Source organism: Ovis aries, chromosome 2 (assembly GCF_016772045.2).
Source record: "Ovis aries strain OAR_USU_Benz2616 breed Rambouillet chromosome 2, ARS-UI_Ramb_v3.0, whole genome shotgun sequence".
Taxonomy (NCBI): Eukaryota; Metazoa; Chordata; class Mammalia; order Artiodactyla; family Bovidae; genus Ovis; species Ovis aries.
The window spans coordinates 193,587,544-193,608,807 of NC_056055.1; the positions used below are offsets into that span (position 1 = coordinate 193,587,544).

At 39.7% G+C, this 21,264-nt stretch overlaps 1 protein-coding gene across 11 annotated transcripts in view; it reads left to right on the forward strand.

The window, feature by feature from the left end:
- The window catches only part of MYO1B (myosin IB), a 191,965-nt gene that overhangs the window by 91,344 nt on the left and 79,357 nt on the right, over nucleotides 1-21,264 (forward strand). For all 11 annotated transcript variants that reach the window (XM_004004774.6, XM_012140860.5, XM_012140869.5 and 8 more), the window contains exons 4-6: nucleotides 1,329-1,423; nucleotides 16,923-17,027; nucleotides 20,934-20,980. In XM_004004774.6, the coding sequence (XP_004004823.1) occupies nucleotides 1,329-1,423; nucleotides 16,923-17,027; nucleotides 20,934-20,980 (247 nt within the window). The remainder of the gene's footprint in view (nucleotides 1-1,328; nucleotides 1,424-16,922; nucleotides 17,028-20,933; nucleotides 20,981-21,264) is intronic.

Sequence of the window (21,264 nt, forward strand, 5' to 3'; positions counted from 1 at the left end):
TGAAGTTACCATCTGCAGTGATTTTGGAGCCCCCAAAAAATAAAGTCAGCTACTGTTTCCACTGTTTCCCCATCTATTTGCCATGAAGTGATGGAACCGGATGCCATGATCTTCATTTTCTGAATGTTGAGCTTTAAGCCAACTTTTTCGCTTTCCTCTTTCACTTTCATCAAGAGGCTTTTTAGTTCCTCTTCACTTTCTGCCATAAGGGTGGTGTCATCTGCATATCTGAGGTTATTGATATTTCTCCGGCAATCTTGATTCCAGCTTGTGTTTCTTCCAGTCCAGCGTTTCTCATGATGTACTACTCTGCATATAAGTTAAATAAGCACGGTGACAATATACAGCCTTGACGTATTCCTTTTCCTATTTGGAACCAGTCTGTTGTTCCATGTCCAGTTCTAACTATTGCTTCCTGACCTGCATACAGATTTTTCAAGAGGCAGGTTAGGTGGTCTGGTATTCCCATCTCTTTCAGAATTTTCCATAGTTTATTGTATCTCTCCCCTACTTTCGGCTGAAAACTCATAAAAGAAGGGCTGAATCTTAATTATCTTTGCATTCCTAGCATGTTCTTCACATTAGGTAGACTCAAAATAAATGAATTAGAAAAGCAGCTTTACCTATTTTAAGATAGCATCGTATTGTCAAAATTATTCTTCGGTTAGCTAGAGGGAGTCAAAATTTACCCTGTTAGTTGATTTTGAGGAGGGGAAGGCCAACATGAGCGCTTACTTGATAGGGTCATCATGGAGCCCAAGACTGGACAAGGACCATGGCAAACCTGCAGGACCACCTGCCACTGGTGGGTCTTACAGTTTCAACTGTCTTATTTGTGGAGGTGGTGGTTCTGTTTTAGTTTTGTGATGGTAGTATCAGCTATTTAGTATTTGATAACATTTTCTAACATTTGAAGAACTTTTTTCTCAATGTTTTGAAACTCCAGTGTATCATCCTGGAAATATCAGCATCATCCAGTTGTGGACATGTGTTGTAAATTTTTTTCTTGGTTCTCTTAGTTCCCCAGATTTTAATAAAGTAAGCTGTAAATATAGCATGTGGGTTAAAGAAAGCATATCATTATGGTGTACAGTATATCAATACCATTTTAGTTAATAGGGAATGCATAGGAGAAGATAACTCGGGCCACAAAGAATAAATAACTTTATTTATTTACTTGAAGAATTTGAAGAAAAACAATGTGATATGTCTGTTTTCTACCTGAAACATATCAGTGGCCCTTAAAGAGCCTGTTATATCTGGTAAACAAATAATAATGAGCTGAATTGTAAGGACTTTCTTTTTTTTTTTTCCATTATCCCCTGCAGCTTTGCCCTGTCAGATGAAGCATACAGATCCCTAAGAGATCAAGATAAAGACCAGTGTATTCTGATTACTGGGGAAAGCGGAGCAGGAAAAACAGGTAAGGTCACCACCGGACAACTTACTTTTTCCTCTAAGAAGGTGAACCATGGACAGGATGATGTCAGCAAAGTGGGCTCATTAGCATGAAGGTTACAGGGCTTCTTTGCAGGAAGACCAGTTGTTAGGATCCTGGAATGTTTTCCAGGAAGAACTTGCCTCATCTTTCATGTGAAGGAACAGGCACATATCAAAAGGGGTTCCAGCCAATGCAGGAGTCAGTTCCTGGATTCTAAACCTCTAGTGTAGTTCCTGAGTACTTCAGGGTCTTTGACCTTTCCTCCAAGATGCCAGAACCTGCAGAGTCTTACCTCTTCCCTAAGGAATAATTGTTTGAGTTTAGGGAGACCACAGCCACAAGCCTACCTCTGCTTAAATGTGAAGGAAGGCCCCAAGAAATGCTGGATTTAGCTCCAGAGAAGTCTTCCTCTGGGTCTTCCCTGGTGTCCCAGTGGCTAAGACTCTAAGCTTCCAATGCCGGAGGCCCAGGTTTGCTCCCTGTTAAGGGAACTTGATCCCACATGCCATAACTAAAGATCCCGTATGGCGCCACTAAGACCCAGTGCAACCAAATAAAAAAAAATAATAGTAAATATTAAAAAACTATTTGAAAAAAAGATAAGTCTTCCTCTGAAGTCTGAAGAACTGAGATTTCTGTATATATTTTTAGACAGGCTGGCAACTTCCCCATAAAACAACCCCTCAAATGGAGGGATTATGCTTTATTTCTCGTGCTTTTAATAAAAATGATTTGTGTGATTGATGGTCTTGAGTGAGAATGTGCTTTTACAGGTGGTGCCCAGCTACCTGGAAAAGGTTCAGAAGAGCTGTGCTGTCTGAGTCAGTCAAACTTGGACAGGTTAGGACTGCTTTTGTCAGTGGGTTTCTTTGATGGAACTGATGAGCCCATGAAAGAGGAGGATGATATTTCCATGACTGTTTCATCTCTAAGATGTTCTTGTTTTATAGATAAGACTCTTTTAATTGGTAATTTTTACTTGTTTGCCAGAGTGGGATTTAAATGTTTCCACTTTGCTGGGCTAATTAGTTGTCAGATTAATAACTTTGATTTCCTGATGATCAAAAGAAGAAAATCCCCTGTGGGTGTTTCAGTTGTCTGACTGCATCCATTCTGTTCATCAGCCCTTAGTTAGATCTGTGCCTTGAAATACCTATTTCTGTTTCTCCCTACCTTCCCTGAAGTATCTATTTCCACTCCACTTTCATGAGGAGCGCCTCTTCCCTGTTCCCTAGGGTAGCTGAAGAAAGAACGGTTAGATCAGTGTGTCCAGCTCCCTTCCTAGAGCCTTTGGACACACGGTGCACGTTTCTTTTGGTTATGCAGGTTCTAGGCGCTGGGTGGACAGAAATGGAGGGGGAAAGTCCAGCATGTGAGAATCTTAGGTAACAGAGAGCATAGTCTCATATAGACCATCTATTGTAGGGTCCTCCCAGGAACAGCAGAATCTGATAGAAGGCTCACCATTCTGAATGGTGGCCTGTGGACTTTGTCACAGAGGTTTGGCTAACAAAGTTCTTCCTTACCTAGAGATGAATTCTGCCTCTGTATATTCCTCTTTACTCAGTAGTCTGGAAGCTTACCAAATAAGTCTAGTTGCTCTTCTGCAGGACAGTTGCTTAATTATTTGAAGTCATCTATATTATCAGTTAAGGGAGGGTCACAACGAGTCTCAGATTATGTAGTTGCCTCCTAAACTGTATACGCCAGTCAGTTCCTCTTACCTGGTCTCCTAGCTTACACGTCCAGTACCTGCTTGTCATGTCTAAGTGAGTCTCTAAGAGACATCTCAGACTGAGCATGCCCCAAACTGAACTCTTGATTTCATCCACCTACCCAAACTTGATCTCAATAAATGGAACCACCTGTCAACCTAGTTTCTCAAGCTAGAGATCTTAGATGTTTTCTTTTCCTGTATTGTCCACATGAATTCCATTTTCTATCAGCCCTACCTCTAAAATATATCTCCTGCCAAGCTCTTTCTTCCTTTTCTTTGTGTCCACCTGGAGACTCTAGTTAGAACAACCCACTGATCCTTTTTTCCTTTGAGGACTGTTTGTAGCAATATCTAACAGGTCTCTTTCCCCCTTATGCTTGCCTGCAGAAAGACACCAGAATGATTTGTAAAATTGAAAACTGGATCAAAGCCTTGGCCTGTTTAGTTTTTTTTTTTTTTTTTTGAGTTACCTTCTTTTGTGTCTATGTGGTGAGAACTTTTAAGATCTACTCTCTTAGCAGCTTGTAAGAATACAATACTGTGTTAATTCTAGACTCTATGCTATACATTAGATTCCTAGCACTTCATCTTGTAGCTGGAAGTGTGTACCTTTTGACCACATGTCTTCATTTCCCCCTTCTCCTCCAAACCAACAATCTACTCTTTGATTCTAGGAGGTGTTTTTTTTTTTTAAAGATTCCATGTATAAGCAAGATCATACAGTATTTGTCTTTCTCTGTCTGACTTACTTCAGTGAGTATAATGCCTTCACAGTTCATCCATGTTCTCACAAGGGGCAGGATTTCCTTCCTTTTTTTTTTTAAGCTGAACAATATTCAATTGTATATATACAACACATTTTCTTTATTCATTCATCCATAGACAGACACTTACTTTGTTTCCATGTCTTGACTATTGTAAATAATGCTTCAAGGAACATGGGAGTGCAGATCTCTCTTCAACCTAGTAATTTTATTTACTTTGGATATGTACCCAGAAGTGGTTTTGCTGAATCATATGGTAGTTCTGTTTTTTTTTTTAAATTTTTCAGGAACCTCCATACTGTTTTCCATAGTGGCTGCACCAATTTACATTCCCACCAATAGTGGCGCAAGGATTCCCTTTTCTCCGCATCCTCTCCAACACTTATGTTTTGTGTGTATGTGTTTGTTTTATACATATGTTAGCCACTCTGATAGGTGTGAGGTGATACCTCATTGTGGTTTTGATTTGAATTTCTCTGGTAATTAATGGTGTTGAACATCTTTTCATATGCCTGTTGACCCTCTGTATGTCTTCTTTGGAAAAATGCCTATTCAGGTCTTCTACTCACTTTTTAATCAAATTTTTGGGTTTTTTGCGGGATTGAGTTATATGAACTGTTTATGTATTTTGGATATTATCCCCTCACTGGTCATATTATTTAGAGACATTTTCTCCCATTTAGTAGGTTGCCTTCCATTTTGTTAATCATTTCTTGTGCTGTGCAGAAGCTTTTCAGTCTGATGTAATCCCATTTGTTTATTTTTGCTTGTATTATTTGTGCTTTGCGTGTCATATCCAAAAAATTGTTGCCAAGACTAGTGTCTAATACGAGTTTTCTCCTTTGTTTCCTTTTAGAAGATTCACAGTTGCAGGTCTTGCGCTTAAGTTTTCAATTCCAGTTTGAGTTAATTTTTGTGAGTGGTAATTAAATTTTGTCAGTTTCATTCTCCTGCATATCACATGCTTTTTCCACATCTGTTGAGATGATCATATGATCTTAACCTTTTATTCTATTCAGATGTGATACATGTATTAACTGTGATGTATTATGTTTATTGATTTGCGTATGTTGGATCATCCTTGCATTCCAAGGACAAAGCCCACTTGATCATTGTGTATGAACCTGTTGAATTCAGTTTGCTAGTATTTTACTGAGAATTTGACATTTATATTCATCAAGGATATTGACCTGTAGTTTTCTTTTCTTGTAGTATCCTTATCTGGCTTTGGTATCAGGGTAATGTTGGCCTGCTAAAATGAGTTTGAAAGTGTTACCTCTTCTTTGTTTTACAAGACTTTGAGACAGTTTTGGTGTTTTTATTTGGAGTTTTGGATTACTGATTCACTCTCCCTAATAGTAATTGGTCTCTTCAGATTTTCTAGTCATAATTCTAGAAACTTATCCATTTCTTCTAGGTTGTCTAATTTGTTGGCATATGACTGTCCAGAGTAGTCTCTTACGATCCTTTATTTTTGTGGTATCTGTTGATTCCTCTTTCACTGATAATTTTATTTACTTGAACTCTCTTTTTTTCCTTGGTTAGTCTAGATAAAAGTTTGCCAGTTTGGTTTATTTTTTTGAAGAACCAACTCAATTTTCTGTTGCTTTCCTGTTCTCTATTTCATTTATTTATGCTCTAATCTTTATTGTTTCCTCAAAAAACTGTATCTTCTGCTAAGGTTGGGCTTAGTTCTTACTTTTCTACTTTTTTGAGGTATAATATTAGGTTATTTATTTGAGATATTTCTTTATTCTTAATGTATGCATTTATAGCTATAAAATTTCCTCTTGGAACTACTTTTGCTGCATCTCATCAGTTTTGGTGTATTTTTCCATTTTTGTTGCCTCAAGGTATTTTTTAAATATAAAGCTTTCATTGCACGAAATGGTTTTTATTGCGCTGAAATATAAGCCTAACCCCAAAGATTCTGCTTGACCTAGCCCCTACCTGCTTCTGTACCTTTCCTTCATGTTTCCCTCATCCCAATGGCAGCTCATGTTACTATTCATTGAAGGGTTTACTTTTCGCTGTGTGTTGTCAGCATATATTGTAAATAGTCATTATATTGAGTTTCCCACCCCTTTTTAGATCATTCATTTGAACTCTGGGTATGGGCTCTTACCTCTGTTCACTCAGAAATTTGTGAAATCTTTCACTATTTAGGATTCCTTCTTCCCAGTAAGAACTTTAGGAGGAAATTGATCTCTTGGGAGAAACTTTTTGCTCTTTCACTGCTACTAACCATTCTTTCTTGTGAAACAGAATTTAATTCTTAAAAGCAGTACCACTTCTTGTTTGTCTCCAGGTTGACCAGTGAAAGTGGTGGCAAGGCCAGGTAAAAACTGCGTCCCTTGACGGAGCCATTTGTGTTGATGATGTCTCATGTCACCTATCCCCACCCCAGTCATTTTGTTGGTATCTACCAGCCTATTCATTTCACATTTGTTTCCTTTTTAAGGCATAAAGGAGGAAGAGATGAAAACATTCCTAAGCCTATTAATTTTCTTTCAGATTTTTACTCATTCTTCATCTTGCTTTTATACTTTTCTGCGTATCAGATTGTTTCACTTTGTTACCAAGTGAGTCATCAGAAGTGGATTGTGGTCACTGGTTTGCTTAGTGTGGGCCAGCTCTTCATCTCCTCTGGAACATGTGTCCCCTCCTGAGCCATGTTAGTATATGATTTCCTCCTTCTCAGAGAGTTGTAAACCACCTGCTTCCTCCTGGTGCAGAATTTCCTGTTTCCTGGTTGGGCTTGTGTCCCTTCCTTATTGAGAGATGGAGTAGAGGTTGCTGTTCCTGTTTCATGGGATGGACATTCATTCTTTCCGTGAAAACCAGAAATACCTTATTCCTCTAGTGGAAATCTAGTGGCACATTGAGTTCATTCTTCTTTTCTGTATTTTTCTCTTCTCTTGATATTTTTCTGCTTGATACCTTGTCCTCTTGGTTTCAGTGTCCCATTCACTGCTTGAAATCCTATCATCTTCCCTAGATTTAATCCTTCTAGCCCCCGTTTACCCTCTCATAAGCTGAAGAATGGACAACTGCTTCACAGGGTCATTGCCACCTGCTCTGGTGGGAAGCTTTGTTTATAGGTGCTGCTTCCTGTGGGAGGTTGGAGGAGGGTACCACCGTTAGTCATCTTGTCAAACCTTCCACTGGGAAGCACCAGCTTCTTCTCTCGCCCAGACTGTTGCTAATCAATACCAGAAGAAATCGAAGAAGACATAGACAAGTTCCCAGCTTACAGTTTTAGTTTCAACAGACAAGGCACCAGATTGCTATAGAAACTTCTCTTTGTCAAAGTCTGTTCTCATGTGTAGGCAGACCAATAGCTGTTCATGGACCGATCAGCTTTTGAGTAGTGCTGGTCCTTGAACCATACTTTGAGTAGAGCTGTCCAAAAGTCACTTGGAACATTTGTGTTGGTTTTGAGCTACTGTGCTTCCTCGATCTGGTGAGGCTTCACTTATCCATTACATTGAATTCCTGGTGCTGGGTGGTGGACACTATACCTAAGAACTCTGTTTGTAAAGACTACTCAGCTATACCCTTTGGTGACTGCTTAGCCCTTCCTTTCATTTATAGATTCCAAAAGCATCTCCTGCCTCTCCATCTCCATAGAGACAGTTAGTGTTTTACTTACTTGTTCCCATCTTTTTCTACTTTTCCTTCCTTTTGAAAGTAGTGACACAGAAATTGTTCAAATTGCATTAAGGTTTTGATTGTCATTAGGTTATAGTTTTGAGTAAAGAGACTTTGTGTCGTTTAATGTCTCTGTTTCATAGAGATTACTTACAGGAAAATGAAATGATGGAAAATAATACAGAGATTATAGCACAGTGTGTGAGGCTTTTCTAGAGGGGGTTTAATCTCAGTTTTGTGGGGAAGAGGAATGCCAGGCCATTTTTTGAATGTCACGTTATCTTATTCACCAAACATTTTTTGAGTACATGCAGTTATTAGCATTTTTGTATCAGCTAATGAATGAAAGAAGAAGAGAGCTAACATTTATTGAGGGCCTGGAATATGCTCTCTACTTATACAGTGTCTCTTTTCAGTGAGAGTTTTTACTTAATAGCATATACAGAACCACCATGCAGTATCAGAGGGCTCATTTTATAAGAAGTAATTAACTTAATGAGGTTGTAAACCTCTCTTGGCAGATGATGATGTTATTGGTCTTAAACATTGGAGACACTCTTACACTGTAGGGTCGTATAATGAGAGCTCCCAGGGAGAGGTGTAAACTCTTTGAATCCTTTGGGGTCCTACTTAATTCATTACTGCTGTGCTAAATAAAAAATTCATCATGCCTCATAAAAGTGCCCAACTATTTCTAGGCAGTGAACTCACAACTCACTATCATGAATACAGATAGTTTGTGGAGAGCCATTCAAGCACTGATGGGGGCAGGGAGGCAGAACATGAGGGAACCATCATAACTGCATTTTTCCAAGGACATCAGAGTAAACTGTGGGCCTGAGAAGATGATCCTGATTTAAGAAAGCTTTATAAATTATTTGGCTTCTAATTTTACAGTTACATCAGTTTCTAGGAACTCTGCAGCCATCTGCTACAAGAGCTGTGAAGCCTGCCCTGCTCGTTAAGACCCGTGGTTCTGAACCCCAAATGACCTTGCACTGCTTTATATCTGTGATAGTTTTCTGACTTGGTCAGCAACAGAGATGTGACTGACTTTTTGTAGCCTAAACATCCATAAGCGTTTTACAATGCTGAATATCTCCACATGGACGCAAAAGAGCTAAGCAAGCTCAAGGCCAAAATGCCGTGAGCTATATTTTCTTTCTTCCTCATGTGAGCGAGGTCTTTCATGACTCGTGTGTTTTATATGAATTATCAGAGATTTTGTGGCCAACTTTCAGAGGCAAAGCAACTTGTTCTTAATTGTGTTTCAATAAAAACATTTCTAGTCACGATTCCTCTCGGAGCAGAGGCAGTTTTTCATTGCAAGACCCTTGCTTTTGATTGGGGCAGTTTACAGCTGCCTGTTTGGTCAGTTTGGATGTGCTGCAGCTGGGTTATTTTGTAGCACTGCAGACTCAGGGCTACTAAAAAGGGTGTTCTTCTATGTTGCAGAGTCCTTGTTTCACTGTATACAAACATGGCTTGCTTGATTTAGGCAGTCATACTCTTTGGGTCACTGAACCACCAGACCTGTTCAGCCCGTAGAAAACCTTGGGTGCTTTAGCTAAGGAAATAGAGAAGTGTGTAAGTTGAGAAATTTATCAGTATTGGGTGTATAAGTGTATGGCTATCTCTATGATATGTGACATATGTAACATGGTTTATGTGATGTGTATGTGACATACGATAATACTTATATTGGGTTCCATAAGATGTTATGGAAAAAAAAAAAAGAATTTTTTTGGCCAACCTAGCTATCTGTTAATGCATGGGTGGGTACTTGTTAACTCCTGGATAAATTGATTAGTTCTGAAAAAAAGATCCTCAGAATAAGCCTTACTTATGTTCATACCTTTCTTCCCTGACATAGTGATTGAATCCATGTGGAGCCTGCTTATTTACATGTATGGGTCTTCCCTTGTAGTTCAGTTCAGTTCAGTTGCTCAGTCATGTCCGACTGTTTGCAACCCCATGAACCGCAGCACGCCAGGCCTCCCTGTCCATCACCAACTCCCGGAGTTCACCCAGACCCATGTCTACTGAGTTGGTGATACCATCCAACCATCTCATCCTCTGTCATTCCCCTTCTCCTCCTGCCCTCAATCTTTCCCAGCATCAAGGTCTTTTCCAATGAGTCAGCTCTTCATATCAGGTGGCCAAAGTATTGGAGTTTTAGCTTCAACATCAGTCCTTCCAATGAACACTCAGGACTCATCTCCTTTAGGATGGACTGGTTGGACCTCCTTGCAGTCCAAGGGACTCTCAAGAGTTTTCTCCAACACCACAGTTCAAAAGCATCAATTCTTCGACACTCAGCTTTCTTTATGGTCCAACTCTCACATCCACACATGACCACTGGAAAAACCATAGCCTTGACTAGAGGGACCTTTGTTGATGAAGTGAAGTCTGCTTTTTAATATGCTATCTAGGTTGGTCATAACTTTTCTTCCAAGGAGTAAGCGTCTTTTAATTTCATGGCTGCAATCACCATCTGCAGTGATTTTGGCACCCAGAAAAATAAAGTCAGCTACTGTTTCCACTGTTTCCCCATCTATTTGCCATGAAGTGATGGGACCAGATGCTATGATCTTAGTTTTCTGAATGTTGAGCTTTAAGCCAGCTTTTTCACTCTCCTCTTTCACTTTTATCAAGAGGCCCTTTAGGTCTTCACTTTCTGCCATAAGGGTGGTGTGATCTCCATATCTGAGGTTATTGATATTTCTCTCGGCTATCTTGATTCCAGCTTGTGTTTCTTCCAGCTCAGCGTTTCTCATGATGTACTCTGCATATAAGTTAAATAAGCAGGGTGACAATATACAGCCTTGATGTACTCCTTTTCTTATTTGGAACCAGTCTGTTGTTCCATGTTCAGTTCTAACTGTTGCTTCCTGATCTACATACAGGTTTCTTAAGAGGCAGGTCAGGTGGTCTTGTATTCCCATCTCTTTCAGAATTTTCCACAGTTTAATGTGATCCACACAGTCAAAGGCTTTGGCATAGTCAATAAAGCACAAATAGATATTTTTCTGGAATTCTCTTGCTTTTCATGATCTGTCGATACTGGCAATTTGATCTCTGGTTCCTCTGCCTTTTCTAAAACCAGCTTGAAGATCTGGAAGTTCACGGTTCACATATTGCTGAAGCCTGGCTTGGAGAATTTTGAGCATTACTTTACTAGCGTGTGAGATGAGTGCAGTTGCGCAGTAGTTTGAACATTCTTTGGCATTGCCTTTCTTTGGAATTGGATTGTAGATCAATTGTACCTGCAGTTCAGGAGACCCAGGTTCAATTCCTGGGTTGGGAAGATCCTCTGGAGAAGGAAATGGCAACCCACTCCAGTATTCTTGCCTGGAGAATCCCATAGACAAAGGAGCCTTGCAGGCTACAGTCCATGGGGTCACAAGAGTTGGACATGACTTAGCAACTAAACTACCACCACCACCAGTATTCTTGCCTGAAGAATCCCATGGACAGAGGAGCCTCATAGGCTACAGTACATGGAGTCGCAAAGAGTTGGACGTGACTGAGTGACTAATACTATAATGAGATTCCCATCCTTTTGTCGTCATGGTTGCAAATCTCATTATTTTCTGTTTCTCAAGCACCTATAGCTGTTTCGCAATGTTTTCTTACATAAAAACATTACCATATATGAATTTATATGATTACATATTGGGCTTCCCAGGTGGCTCAGTGGTAAAGAATGTGCCTGCCATTGCAGCAGCCACAGGAGACACACGTTAGATCCCTGGGTCAGAAAGAGCCTCTGAGGGAGGACTTGGCCAACCCACTCTCAAATGCATAGGATTTGATGAAAGTCCTGTGGACAGAGGACCCTGGCAGGCAACAGTCCACGGGGTTGCAAATGAGTTGGAGACGACTTAGTTTCTAAACAACATGATTACAGATTATGTAATTCTACAATGACATACAATAGATATTATTCACAACACAGTGCAAGTATCAGAGTATACAGAGTTGAATTAGTTATCATTACCTTTAGTTCAGTTTAGTTCAGTCACTCAGTCATGTCCGACTGTTTGCGACCCCATGAATTGCAGCACACAAGGCCTCCCTGTCCATCACCAACTCCCGGAGTTCATTCAGGTTCACGTCCATCAAGTCAGTGATGCCATCCAGCCATCTCATCCTCAGTCATCCCCTTCTCCTCCTGCCCCCAATCCCTCCCAGCATCAGTCTTTTCCAATGAGTCAACTCTTCGCATGAGGTGGCCAAAGTACTGGAGCTTCAGCTTTAGCATCATTCCTTCCAAAGAAATCCCAGGGCTGATCTCCTTCAGAATGGATTGGTTGGATCTCCTTGCAGTCCAAGGGACTCTCAAGAGTCTTCTCCAACACCACAGCTCAAAAGCATCAATTCTTTGGTGCTCAGCCTTCTTCACAGTCCAACTCTCACATCCATACATGACCACAGGAAAAACCATAGCCTTGACTAGATGGACCTTAATCGGCAAAGTAATGTTTCTGCTTTTGAATATGCTATCTAGGTTGGTCATAACTTTTCTTCCAAGGAGTAAGCATCTTTTAATCCCATGGCTGCAATCACCATCTGCAGTGATTTTGGAGCCCCCCAAAATAAAGTCAGCTACTGTTTCCACTGTTTTCCCATCTATTTCCCATGAAGTGATGGGACCAGATGGCATGATCTTAGTTTTCTGAATGTTGAGCTTTAAGCCAACTTTTTCACTCTCTTCTTTCACTTTCATCAAGAGGCTTTTTAGTTCTTCTTCACTTTCTGCCATAAGGGTGGTGTCATCTGCATATCTGAGGTTATTGACATTTCTCCTGGCAATCTTGATTCCAGCTTGTGTTTCTTCCAGTCCAGCGTTTCTCATGATGTACTCTGCATATAAGTTAAATAATCAGGGTGACAGTACAGCCTTGACGTACTCCTTTTCTAAGTAAGAATTTCTAGAATCATAAGCTGTCACCTATAACCCCTGTCCATTCTTTGTAGAAATGAATTCTGATCTAGATATTTTGATCTAGAAATGTTTTGTTATAGGCCATTTGTCCATTAGTGTATATTGTTTGGATAACCTTTGATGTTCTGCTATTCTCTGGTGAGAAGATATTTTGACATCGAAGACTTCATATCTTATTTGTCTGACTTAATACATTTTAAAATTTAAGTTACATTCAAATGTGTATGTGTACATAAATCTACACATGTAAAGTATCTATGAGTTAGAGAAAACAATGAACTAGAATCAGTTGTAAGCAATGCTGTTATGTTTTGCTAATTTTAAATGTCAATGTTCTTATATCTAGAACAGCAGTGCTTTTCAGAACTATGAGTACACATAAGAATATCCTTTTTTTTTTTTTGTCCTAAATAGAACCCTTTTATATTTTTACAGCAAACACGCAAGACATTGTCACTGAGAGTATGATTAGTGGATTAATGCATTCATTTTACTCAAAAGTATTATCTTGGAAAAGGCTTACTGTTTTATGTTGTGGTTGCCAAGGTCATGCGGTTCCTGTGATAGTTAACATGATTCAAAAACTGGGCTTTGTAGTATGGAGAAGGATGATAATTTAATTCTTGATTCTCCTCAGAAATGTAATATTTTTCATTTGTAGAGGTGATTACATAACGTTTTGATTTAGATAAATATTTAAATACTTGAATAAAGATCAAAATTTATTTGAACTTTACAATAGAAGAGCCAAAGGAAATGAAGCAGAAATTCTCATGAGATAGCTACTATTTCTTGTTTCCAGCATGGCGAAATATAATGAAAACAATCTCTAAACTACCTTGGACCTTGCCACTTGTCCTACAGGTTTACTTATTTTCTCTAAAGTAGTCGACTCTCTTGTGAACTACTTGAGTTAAATATCAAGTATTATGTCAAGAAAAAAATAATAAGAGTTGTCTCTTTTAGACAGTGAGGCTTTATTTGGAGAAAATTACCCTTAATCCCAGCTTTGAAAAATGATTTATAAAAATGAGCCCAATAGTAGAATTAGTGAAGATAGTTGAGAATATGAACATAGAAACTTGTTAACAACTTAGAAGGATCTTTGAAGTATATTAAAAATTATATTTGAATTACTTAGATTTTAAAATTAATAAAACTGATTCCTAATTTCAACTTAAGTTAATCTCATCTTGGTATCTCAGTAGATATTGTGAGTTTACATACAGTTTTAACAGCCATATGATGTCAGTCCAATCCAAATTCCAAAAAATCTGCCACTGGTGCCATTTTAAAATAGATCTGACCCCGAGAGAATTTGATACTGTTTCATTCAGGCCATTAAAAGATCTCTGGGAGGTCAAAATCAATTCTCCCAGCTACCAAAGAGTTCTCATTCTTGGTTTATCTCCCTTCCTCCCTCTGCTCCCATATGCACACACACACAGCAGTTTGTCCCTGGTGTCCATCCTGGACTCACACAGGGTTTTCAGAGAACAGGGTGTAGCCATGTATCTGAGGTTTGAGGTTTGGCTGCAGTGAGGTTCATAAGCTGAAATAAGCAAAATAGCCTGGCCTGGACTTTTAATATTTCTTGTTAGTTTACCTAAAAGAAAACCTACCTTTCCATCTGAAATTTTTCTGTGTGTGTGTGTGTGTGTGTGTGTGTGTGTGTGTGTGTGTGTACCACTACCTGGAGCAGCTCTTTTGCCTGTAAATGCTTCTATTCTTTAGTAGTATAATGAGTAGAGGGCCGGAAATTCAAGTCAGGAAGAGTATAGGTAAAACATACATGTGAGATTGTAGGTGGGGATGGGGAGCAAAGAATGCTGCTGAGAAAGCAGGATGATGAGAAAGCAAGCCTGGAGGTGAATGGTTTCAGAGGCCACACCATAGGGTTGGAATGCGTGGGTGATTCAGGAGAGTTGGCCCACAGTTGGGAGACCAGATAGCGCAAGACTTCAGGAGTTTGCTGGGAGGGCTGTCTCACCTGACTTTGAAAGCCAGAGAGCCTAGAAACAAAGTATTTCAAAGTGACAGAAGAAGAGTTCCAGTGTGGACTGGTGAGCATAGGGAAATGTAGCACCCAGAAGTGAAACGAAAGGTAATAGTATAATCTTTTGTCCATGACTGAGGCCAGGTCGCCCTGATGGAGCAACAAAAGTGTGTCCATACGGTTCGCTTGCCTTTACATAGTTGAACCCTGAGCACAATGGGAAATGTGGTCCAGGAACTAGACACGATGGAAGATGTGTTAAGGGACAGTGCCCTCTGGAAGGAGGGTATTACAAAAACGCAAGACTGATATTTCTCAGTTACAGTCTTTAAGAGGAGACAGCAGAAATCAGCCATCACAGACCATCAGAGAACCTGTTAGGACTCATTCTCGTTACCCAGAAAGCAAATTGGAGGCAGCATTAACTCCAACCATTGAAAAAGTACCCCTCGTCCCACCACCGTCCTCAGGGTTCCAATGAGATCGTCTGCTTCCTCAGCACTGTATCTGCTAGCACTCCCTGAGGACTCTGTGGGACCTGCGTGGATTCCTGGTAGTCTGTGGCTCCTGTTACTAGTTGATGCTTTGGGTTTCTGTGTAGGCCCTGAAGCACGTGTTGGGCAATGTACCCAGGGTCATGTTCCAGTCATTCATTTCTTCACATATGGATGTGGGAAATGGGCTGGAAGTTACCTGTATACGTCCTCATGAGAAAGAGCAGTATTGAGTTTGATCCCCTTACACCCATAGGTAGGGGTCCTGCCACTCACACCTGGGGAAGGCTCTCCTGCCCTCCGACAGTGGCACCAGAGCAAAGAACTTTCAAGAAAGTAAGATTTGGGGAGATTGGTTTTTCTTCTTGACTGCCCGAATGTGGGTCCCTGTGTTATTCTGCTGACATTTACTGGTTGAGTGTTTACCAGATCCTGATTGTGGAACATTAGAACTGGGACAGTTCAAAAGAAATTCGATAGCAAATAAGTTTGGGAAATGGTGAATTCTTGATCTTTTTCTGGACTTCTACAATGCACATGCTCCTCTAAGAAGCCATGTAATAAGGAAACCTGTTTCACTTAACCTAACTCACTGTGGCCCCAGATTCATTTGACTTTGGACTTCATTTTCCCTTAATATCTATTACCATTCCTTGGAACAATATTAAAAGGATCAGTTTTTTGGAATTAGATGCTGTGAAGAGACATGTACTGATTGGGGAAGGATAAAACCAGATTTGGCCCACCTTACCAGTTTCAGCTGGGCTTCCCACGTGGCTCAGTGAGAAAGAATCTGCCTGCCATTGTAGGAGATGCAGGAGATGTGGGTTTGATCCATGGATTGGAAAGATCCTCTAGAGGAGGAAATGGCAACCCACTCCAGTATTCTTGCCTGGAGAATTCCATGGACAGAGGAGCCTGGGTGGGCTACAGTCCATGGGGTCACAAAGAGTGGGACACAGTGAGCACTTGTGCAAAGCAAAAGCACCAGTTTGAGCAAAGAGTTCTTTGCATGCTTCTGGTGGCCTGTGTGTTTTAGCAGGGAACTTTCTACTAGTGAAGTCTATGAAAATAACTAAAAGGTTCCCTGGAAAGTCTGTATTTCTTGTATTCGAATCCTTAAGATTAGCTGCTTAGATTTTTAATTGATTTGAAGAGTAATTAATCTGATTGTAAGCAGGCCAGTTTGATTTAGAAAGTAGTTTTGAGGAGAGGCAGTTCTTTTAAACTTTAAAAATACGTTTGGTAAAGACACCCGGGTTATCAAGTTCATTTTGACTTGAATCACCTGTGTATAATATAGTAATTGTATATAAACAATTGCTTTTAAAAATTAATTTTTTATTGAGGTATACTTGATTTACAATCTGTTTCAGGAATATAGCAAAGTGATTTAGTTATATGTATATATTTATATACAAACAGTTATTTTTAAGACTTTTTTCCCATATAGGTTATTATAAAATATCGAATATAGGTCCCTGTGCTATACCGTAGGTCCTTGTTGTTTATCTGTTTTATTCATACTAGTGTGAATTGTGGTTTTTTTCTGGATATATGCCAGGAGTGGAATTGCTGGATTATATGTGGTAGCTCTATTTTTAGTTTTTTAAGAAACAATTGCTTTAAGAAAATAGTCCTGAGATCTTGTTGGCTATGTTTACTCAGCCAATTTTTTTAGCAACTCAGTGATAACCTTTAAGCACAGTTCCTGTTACATCTAAATCAGTGATATGTCTGAATAGAAAGCATGAAATATTTTAAAAGGTTTCCAAAACATTCTTTGCTCCCAGGAAGTGCAGGCTTTTGAAAACACTATTAGTGCATATTCTTGCCCAGATCTCTTCACCCCAAAATTAAAAAAAAATTTTATTGGCTTAATTTATTAATATGGCTTGTTTTCATCCACAGAGGCCAGCAAGCTTGTTATGTCCTACGTGGCAGCTGTTTGTGGAAAAGGAGCAGAAGTTAATCAAGTCAAAGAACAGCTTTTACAGTCCAACCCAGTTCTGGAAGGTAGGATTTTGGGTGTATATTGGTTCAGTGTGACTTGAACAGTAAATCCAGTTTTCAGGGCACTTCAGGCACCTGGAGGTAGCCTACGGGGGCAGAGGGAAGAGGAGAGTCAGGCCCAGACCTGCTGAGCAGGTAGCATGCCATCGAACTCGGGGCTGCATGAACTTGAAGGAGGGAACACTTTCCTTGACTAGAGGAGCTCTCCCACTTGCAGTCACTTTTTTCCCTCCCAGTTTTTGTTTGAATTACTTAAATTTTGCTTAATAATAATCAATTGATATTTGCATATGACTTGACAGCTGGGAGAAACTTAGTGAAAAAGAGCAATGTGAGGGCAGTGCTATTTTATTCAGAATCACACCCATGGCTGGAGATTTCTGTTGTCAAGGAAACCAAGGCTATGTCAGAGAAACATTTAAGGACTAGTTTCTAAGGGTTACAGAAAGCCTAAACTTGACTTTATTCTCTGGTTGGCCATCTGGGTCAGTCAGCTTGGGCTGCCATAACAAAGTACCACAGACTGGGTGGCTTAAACATCAGAAATCTATTTTCTCACACTTGTGGAGGCTCCGAAGTCTAAGATCACCTGCTGCTAAGGTAGGTGTTCTTCTGAAGCCTCTTTGTAAGCAGCTACAGCCTGCTGTGTGCTCACATGACCTCTTCTTTGTGTGTATATGTGGGAGGAGGAGGGGGATGATGGGTGGTTGGGGGCTGGCTCATAACCTCATCTGATTACCTCCTAGAGGCCCATCTCCAAATATCATTACACTGGGGGTTAGGGCTTCCAACATGTGAAGTTGGAGGGAGGGAAGGACATAGGCATTTAGTCCATAATACCATCAGGAAACCAAGCCAGAGATAAGTCCCCTTCTACCATGGAGGTTGGCATAAACCATCAGCATAAGCCATCCATATGTTGAAATCAGTAAATGAAAGCCTGTCTCTGTTGATGGAAGACCTACTGCATTGCTTTATACTGGAAGCATACCTGTATTGTCATTTGACACAGTTGTTAGGATAGAATAGGTTTCTCAGCCGGGGCATTGACAATTTGAACTGGATAAGTCTTTGATGTGGAAGGCTGTCCTGTACCTTGTAGGATGTTTAGCAGCATCTCTGATCTCCACCCATTGGGTGCCAGTTGCACCCCTGCCTCTAGTTGTTACCATTGAAAATGTCTCCGGACATTGCCAGCTGTCCCCTCTGGGGGTCAAGACAACCCCTGGTCAGAAGTTCTGGTCTCAAAAGAGTAGTTTGGTTCAACTGTTTGTTCAGAGTCATGGAAGGTCAAGATTTAACATGGATTAAAGCAGAGTGGCTTTTGGAGGGAGAACCACCCCCGCACGCCGCCCCAACCCAGTATGGAGAAACAGAGCCCTGCCCATTGTCTCTGTTACTCAGGCCGAGTCCCTCCATCCACTTTATTACACAGTATACATCTTTATCCCCTAGATAGTGAAATAAAACTCATGGGAATACTTTGCATGTGAGAAACAAAGGCCAAAACATCTACTATATTGTTACTGATCTTTCTTTCCCTTCAGTACCTTAACAAATAAAGATGCTATGATAGAAAGCAGTATATCTTCTTCTTATTCCAGTATTTGACTTTTTGTTTATTGTCTTTTGCTTTTAAGTCAGGATGCTATACATGTGTTATATTTCTGTAGATGCTTATTTTAAGAATGCTGAGATCTAACAGAAACACTGTGGAATGCTGTAGCTCACATCTGTGATTAGAATTTGACTCTTTATTTGATGGTATTTGAAATGAGGCCTCAGTGCAGGAAATGGGAGAAATGTCCACTGTAGGCATGTATTATATTTTATGGGAATGCTTTACTTTTTAACTGGAATTGCTACTGTAAATGAACACTTAGAACAATGAACTTAAAAAAACAATTGAGGAATGTGTCTCGAGTGTTCTATAATGGAACACTTGTTTTTGCTTCTGAGGCTTACAATAAAAGACTTTAGTGTTTAGAGCTATGTTTAGTAATATGCAACTCAGATTTGTTTGATGAAAAGATGGTCTATGGCTTGCAAATGGCACCCTGAATAAAGTTTCTTGAAGCAATTCCTTCACTTGCCCTTGACCTTCAAACCACAAGAAACTCTCCTTTATGTGTCAGCATCTTGTGCTAGACTTCGGGGCTGTGCATATTAGTTAATTTGGCATCCCTGTGTGTTCACCCCCGCCACAAAGATCTAGCCTATGAAAACACAGAAAAGTTATGGTGTTCATGATGACTAGGTCAACACTCAACCATTAGCAAGGTTACATATATCAAGGCCCTTTAGCTGGTGGTGGACGTGGGATAAGGACCTCTTCAGCAAGCATCCTTTTTTGAGTGTTTTTCACGTGCAGGCTTCTTTACTTAACACAGCATCTCAGCTTATTTACTATCAAAAAGAGAATTTGTTGTCAGGGACCATGAAGCCATACCCATTCCAAGTGGAATCTCTGAATCAAAGGACTTGTCTGGTGTAACTTTGTAACTTTTGTCTTAACTGAGCAGGAACCAACTACTTTTTTTTTTATTTTAAACAATCAAAAACATAAAAATACCAGCTAACATGAAATGTAACACAGTAGGTTTGGTTATTGAATAGCCACAGTGAACTTTCCACATTTTGATCAGACAATTGCTTTCAAAACTTGGACCGTCTTTTGGCCATTTTAATCATGTGAACTTATTGTTCTGATCTTCTTGTCTTTGCTTAACTTAATGAAGTTGTGAAAGCTGGGTTTTGATGCCTGACCTCTCATCTAGAGCCATTTCTATTCACCATATCATCGCATATCACACTGCAGTCCCTACTGGCTGCAGTGTGGCCCATGGATCCCTCAGGGTAGGGTGGGAGGGTATTGGTAGCAAAGCAGAATTTCATGCCCATCCCTGGACTCAATGAACTGAGATGTGCACTTGAACAAGATCCTCAGGTGATTGGTTTACCTATCAAAGTTTGAGGTATGCTTCTGGGCTTCACAGCATCAAACAGGGATCCTCTCTGCTTCTATGACTTACATTTATCCCACTTAATCTTCTGTTACCAAGGCCCAGATTAATCTGCTCCTATCTTATGCACAAGTTTGATGAAACAGTCCTCTTACCTTTTGACACTGAAAGACCTTTGTCAGACAGCAGCGTTCTGCGCCTGGGGCAGTGTCATCCCTGCGGCTCTTCTGTGTTCTCATTGGAAAGAGCGTCCTGTGGAAGATTCTGGCTCCTTTGAAGCAGCTAAGCCTGGAACTAACTTGATTTTGCCTTGGGCTGTTTTTGTTTTGTTTTTCTGGAAAGTTTTGCTTAGGTCTGATGGACATAAACTAATGAAACTGTGGTAGTTTTAGTCTTTTGGAAATGACGTTAGCTTCCAAAGTTCTTACTCTTTCTGTATTTCAGAGTTATATATTTAATTACATTTAAATAGCTTTTATTTCAAAGTTAATTAAACAGTTTAAAGTTTCTTATGTTTTTTTCCACCTGGAAACCTCATCAGTTGAATTTCATAAAACCTTTGGTAATGTTAAGTAGTTATCTCTAAAATAACCTTGTTCGTTGTTAGTCATGGAAGAAGAACACAGAAGCCCTGCTTGCTAGCCATTCAGTTGACTACTATCAAAACAGTTAAAAGGTGTTGAATTAGACAAGATTGTTTACAGTAGTACTTGAAAAACAGTTCCACAAATCATAGGGATGATTCTTTCTATGAACTTATAAGAGGACATGGGAGCTTTGGCAGCTTATTAAAAACTTGTTTAGTTTCTATGGAAATTTTCTGGACAGAAATGTCATTGCTGCAAGCAGCATTTCTAGAAATTTATAGATGTCATATATTTGTTTTAGTATTGGCTTGAAAGTATTTTTCTGTCGCTTGACCACACATCTGTTTCTTTCCTACCAGCGTTTGGAAATGCCAAGACTGTAAGGAATGACAACTCCTCTAGATTTGTAAGTATTTGTATAAGCATAAGTGTTAACACTAATATTTAGCTCATGTGTGTTTAAACAACCAGTAGATGTTTAATATTTCTTAATACCCACATTTAAAAAAATAAGAAACACTGTATTGAGACAGGCTAAAAGTTCTATAAGGACTATTTTCATGCTTTCTGGAGTTTTCCTTTCAAATTCTTCTTGGAGTGACAGGCTGTTTTTTTCCCCATGTTTTCTTATCATCTATCATAACATTCTATGAGCAATTTAAATAGGGCTGTTTAGAATCTTCACTCATG